Consider the following 5,772-nt stretch of genomic DNA (forward strand, 5'->3'; position numbering starts at 1 on the left):
AAAAAAAGATTTTATTTATTAATTTCATTTATTTGAAAGGCAAAGAGAAAAAGAAGTCATTCATCCACTGATTCACTCTCTAAATGCCCACAACAGCCAAGGCTGGGCTAGTCAAAAGCCAGGAATCCAGAACTCAATTGGATCTTCCATATGGGTGGCAGGAACACAATTTCCTGCTGCCCTGCCGGGGTACACATTAGCAGGAAACTAGAATGGACAGCAGGGCCAGGACTCAAACCCAGACATTCTGATTAGGGGTGCAGGTGTCCCAAGCTGTGCCTTAACTGCAGCTCCAAATGGTCTTCCCCAGACTTCTGGCTTTGGCCTGGTCCCACCCAAGCTATTGCAGGCATTTGAGAGTGATCCCCTGGATGGTAGATCTCTGTCTCTCCATCCTCTCTGTCTTTCAAATAAATAAAAATCAATTTATTCATTAATTAAAATGTTCAGGATAAAAATGCCCAATAAATCAAACTGTAGAAACCCAAACTGCAATATCCATATATTCTGCCATTGAAGGATTCTGTCAATAGTGATATCTGACTGCCTGGAACCAGGCAAACAAGTGTCATGTTACCAAAGGAAATCTCAAAAAGCTGGAATTGTATAGAAATGTTCAATCTCTTATAGGTAGCAGAAGTATGAAAATAAAAAGGCAGCACAGATATAAGATTGTAGAATGCTGTAGTTGGGAGTGTTTACTTGAGATCACTGACAAACTGGTTTCCTCTTTCTAAGAGCACCAAGCAGGGACTTCAGGCCTGGAAGATGGAAGACATTCCAGCCAACAAAGTTTCCATTGCATGGCAACTGCCACAGTATGCCCTGGTAACAGCTGGGGAGGTCATGTTCTCTGTCACAGGACTTGAATTTTCTTATTCACAGGTAAGTGTTTGCAAGTGGAATGGAGATAACGCTTGAAGAATGATGAGTTTTAATCATGGCACCACTTTAAATAGGTACATGATACTGATCAAAACCTCCATCCCTCCTGACCTTGGGTTCCTCATTATCTGAACAATCATCTTGACTCTCAGGATCAAGACCTTGCAGCATAAGGGTCTATGCTGTTCAGATTGCCCACGTTCAATTTTGGCTGCTTGACTTCCTGTGTAAACTTGATCAAGTGAACTGTGTCTCTAGTGCTATTTTTATTTATTTATTTATTTATTTTTATTTATTTATTTATTTATTTATTTTTTTTGACAGGCAGAGTGGACAGTGAGAGAGAGAGAGAGACAGAGAGAAAGGTCTTCCTTTGCCGTTGGTTCACCCTCCAATGGCCGCCGTGGCTGGCGCGCTGCGGCCGGCGCACCACGCTGATCCGATGGCAGGAGCCAGGAGCCAGGTGCTTTTCCTGGTCTCCCATGGGGTGCAGGGCCCAAGCACCTGGGCCATCCTCCACTGCACTCCCTGGCCACAGCAGAGAGCTGGCCTGGAAGAGGGGCAACTGGGACAGAATCCGGCGCCCCGACCGGGACTAGAACCCGGTGTGCCGGCGCCGCTATGCGGAGGATTAGCCTAGTGAGCCGCGGCGCTGGCCTCTAGTGCTATTTTTAATGCCTAAAATAAGGATGCTAATAGAACTTATCTTTTAGGGTTACAATAAAGATTATGTGATGTAGTGTATTCATACAAACAATTAAGAGTTTCTTTTATTCTTACCATCCCCTGAATCTATATGAGAGCTAAACTTAGTAGGGGAAGTTCGAATCTGGAAGCTCAAGTGGGAGAAGTTTCCTGGCTACATACACGGGGCACCAGGGCGGTATAGTTAGTTTGTTGACTTACAAACTTGTATCCTCACCAGGCTCCCTCTAGCATGAAATCTGTACTCCAGGCAGCGTGGCTGTTGACAGTTGCAATTGGGAACATCATCGTGCTTGTTGTGGCACAGTTCAGTGGTCTGGTACAGGTATGGAACTGATGGAAGAAGGGATGGATGTTGACCCTGTTTTCCCTCCAACTTCCTCTTCTCCCATTTTCCCATCTCTCTGCTTCCTATATCCCCCACTCAGTGCTGTGACATGAGATGGGTTAGATACACAGATTTTGCCAGGAGAGTAGACATATGTAGATAGCAACACTGACCGTCATACAGCTATGTAAGAAGGCTGTGAACCCAGTGTTCTCCCAGAAAAGGCAGCCTGAACTGGTGATCCCAATTTGCTCCCCAGTCCTCACCCTGTAAAGCTTTCTTTGATTTCAGGTTTCTCTGTATTTTTTTCCTTATATTTATTTCTTCTTGCAGTGGGCTGAATTTGTTTTGTTTTCCTGCCTCCTCCTGGTGGTCTGCCTGATCTTCTCCATCATGGGCTACTACTATATTCCCATAAAGTCAGAAGATATTCAGGGGCCAGAAGATAAGCAGATCCCCCATATGCAAGGGAACATGATCAACTTAGAGACCAAGAAGACAAAGCTCTGATGACTCCCAGGACTCTGCCCTGACCCCAGTTCTCGACCCCGGTCTCAACCATCACCAGTCTCCAAGCATATTTTTCTGCTATTGGATTAGGCAAGAAACATAGCATCATTTCTGAGCTGATCTTTCATGTTTCTTCTATGATAGAGGTATTTCCAGGACTAGATTTTCCAGTACAAATTTATACAAGCAGGGGATTCTGTTTGTCCATCTATTAGAGAACTCAGTAAACCTTGTGAAGTGTTGCTGGAGTTGGCCTGCTGTCTCCATATGGCCATTAAAATGCAAATGTATAATGGAGCTCAACCTCTGCAGGTATGTGAAGTTATGGGTGATTCCTTTACAGGCGCCTGCCATTGAGAACTGACCCTGCTGTTGGAGGTACTGATTTAGAGGCAAAATTGCAGAGTAATGGAGAAGCAGTATTTCAGTTTCTTTTTTTTTATCTAATTTCTTTATAAGCTATTTAATTGTGCTATGCATAAAGACCTCAAAATGGTATGTATGGCATGATCTGGTCTAGAGGCCAACCTATCAGCCATCCAAGTTTGATAAGACCTTAGATGGTAGGAGTTAACAGAATGACATTTTATTAAGCCAGAGGAAATGATATATATTTGTGACTATGACAGTATCGTATCTACTCCTCCAAACACTCATTTCTCAGTGCCGATAGATCCTGGAAACCAGCTGAAAGATCGCAAACATAGTTCAGTGGAACAGGGACAGATAAAATTGTAGAAATCCTGATAAACCATTCATTCTCCTGTAGTGCACATTCCTCTGAGGAACTCCTTTGTTTCAACCCTGTACTGGGTCTTTCTGTGGACAGCTGTATACACTAGCTGTAATTTTGCAACCTTGCCCTTTCACTATAGCTTGTCAGCTTTTTCTTATTGTATATTTCTCTTGCTTATGGCAGCAAATCTTTAAAAACTTGTTTGCCTAAGTCCAACTTCCTTTTTAAATTATTCCATTTAACCTCAAAGTAGAGGTTTCATTTAGATAAAATTTCCTTGTTTAATTTCCCCATAATTTTAAAATGCCATTTCTTCCTTAGTCTTGGAAATTCCCTGTTTATTTTAAAAAGGTTATATTGTAGATGTTGAGGCACAGTGAGTTAAGCTGCCTCTTAGGATGCCTGCATCCCTTATTGGAGTGCCAGTTTGAGTCTGGCTCCTCCACTTCCCATCCAGCTTCCTGTTAATGTGCCTGGTGAAGCAGCAAATAACAGCCCAAATACTTGGTCCCCTGCTACCCACATGGGAGATCTGGTTGGAATTCCTGGCTCCTGACTTTGGCCTGGCCCAGCCCTATCTATTGCAGCCATTTGGGGAGTGAACCAGAAGATAAAAGATTTTTCTCTAACTCTCCTTCTCTCTCTGTCACTTTGTCTTCCAAGTAAATAAATAAATCCTTTTTAAAGGTTAATGTTCAATTTTCAGGTTCTAAAATAGTGATACTCTGCAAGAGGGCATGATCTTGAATGAGAAATCCTGTCAAAATCTGTGTTTGTGGGTGTGGCAGGGGGAGGGGAAGGTAGAGCATGAGGGCTTTTTATTTGTGTATGTGGTCATGAAGAAAAGTTGAAAAACATTGCCTTGCACAAAATGAATGAATCGGAAGACAGACTTGGGCATATCATGACTGTGCAGTGTGTTGCTGGGGGGAAGAGTTCTGTACCACCGTAGACAGTCTTACTTCTGTTGATTTTACTCCGTTCTCATCTAGGACAGTGTTGGGTCTCACATTGTTAATATAACAAGAGAATTGGCTCTTGCTCCCCAGCCTTTGTACACTTTAGCTTTAATCACCAACGTGTCAGAAGTTCAGAGATGGCAGAAACACCCAAGTTTCCCCAGACATCTTCATGTGAACCAGACCCTACTTCTTTAGAACAAAGCCTGTTTACTTTTAAGCAGATCTAACCCAAGCTGTTCTATGAATATTGTTTTCAAGATTTGTTAACACTGTTCTGCAAATAAAACTATCTATGGGCAAATAAGTTTGGAAAATGAAGCATACTGCATCCTCTTCTTAACATTTGTCTATTAAAGGCTCTGAGAGATCCTACAGCAAAGACAGGCATTTTGGTTAAAATAACATGGCTCTGTGTTCTGCAGAACATGGGTGTAGGAAACATTGTTAAGCAATTCTTCCTTATGCTGAACTAAGAGTTTCCTCTTTGAAACGTCTTACCATTGATTTTTTTCTTCTAAAGCCATCAAGAAAAAGCACAACTCGCCTTTTCATGTGTCGGACTCTCAGCTATTTAGAAAGAGCTTTCACGCCTCTTCCCCAGTCATTAAGTACTCATCGAGCTACAAATTCTTAGTACCTGTCACGATTCCTCACGAAGCATGCTTCTCTTCTTTCACCATCCTGGTTTCCCACTGCTAAAAAATACGCTGAAGCTGAGATATACCAAATAAGATTAAGATAACTTAATATGTGTTACCTGAAGCCTAATACAGCATTCCACAACCAGAAGAACTAGCATCTATCTTTCTCCGAACAATACACCTCTGTTAATGCAGCATAAGGTAGCATTAGATGTTTCTGGAGACACCGTCACAGTGTAGGCTTGTATTCCAACACACTGGGCTCTCCTTACCCACAGGCTCTGTTCAACCAAGTGCTGATAGAAAATATTTCTTAAAAATTGTACCTGTACTGAACATGTACTTTTTTTTGGTTCCCATTATTCCTTAAACAATACAGTCTAACAACTATTCGCCTGGAATTTACATTATATTCAGTCTTAGACATAATCTAGAGAAGATGTAAAGTATAAGAAGGATTTATGCGTGCTCGCTTCAGCAGCACATATACTAAAATTGGAACGATACAGAGAAGATTAGCATGGCCCCTGCACAAGGATGACATGCTAATTCATGAAGCATTCCATATTTTTAGACTTAGTGTTTGTCACCAATAAATGGTCATACTAAAAAAAAAAAGGATATATGCATAGGTTATTTGCAAAAACTATACCATTTTGAGGCCAGCGCTGTGGTGGGTTAAAGCCCTGGTTTGCAGTGCCAGCATCCCTTATGGGTGCTGGTTCGAGTCCTGGCTGCTCCATTTTCGATCCCACTCTCTGCTTTGGCCTGGGAAATCAGTAGAAATGACCCAAGTCCTTGGGCCCCTGCACCCACATGGGAGACCTGGAAGAAGATCCTGGCTCCCAGCTTCAGATTGGCACAGCTCCAGGTGTTGCGGCCATCTGGAAAGTGAACAAATGGATGGAAGACTTCTCTCTCTCTGCCTCTGCCTCTCTGTAACTCTGCCTTTCAAATAAATAAATCAATCTTTAAAAAAAATTACATCATTTTACATAAGAGACT

The 5,772-nt window shown here is 42.3% G+C and overlaps 1 protein-coding gene and 1 non-coding gene across 3 annotated transcripts in view; both read left to right on the forward strand.

Moving 5' to 3' along the window:
* The window catches only part of SLC15A2 (solute carrier family 15 member 2), a 40,500-nt gene extending 36,056 nt beyond the window's left edge, over positions 1–4,444 (forward strand). The window contains exons 19-21 of one of the 2 annotated variants that reach the window (XM_017346648.3): positions 739–885; positions 1,811–1,915; positions 2,252–4,444. In XM_017346648.3, the coding sequence (XP_017202137.1) occupies positions 739–885; positions 1,811–1,915; positions 2,252–2,428 (429 nt within the window). In that variant the 3' untranslated portion in view covers positions 2,429–4,444. 2 annotated transcript variants of the gene reach the window in all.
* A 788-nt stretch (positions 4,445–5,232) lies between these two features.
* LOC127483033 (U6 spliceosomal RNA) lies at positions 5,233–5,339 on the forward strand. The gene has a single exon (XR_007909007.2). It is a non-coding gene; the product is annotated as a U6 spliceosomal RNA (small nuclear RNA).
* Positions 5,340–5,772: the final 433 nt, after the last annotated feature.

The sequence above is a fragment of the Oryctolagus cuniculus genome, chromosome 4, assembly GCF_964237555.1.
Source record: "Oryctolagus cuniculus chromosome 4, mOryCun1.1, whole genome shotgun sequence".
NCBI lineage: Eukaryota > Metazoa > Chordata > Mammalia > Lagomorpha > Leporidae > Oryctolagus > Oryctolagus cuniculus.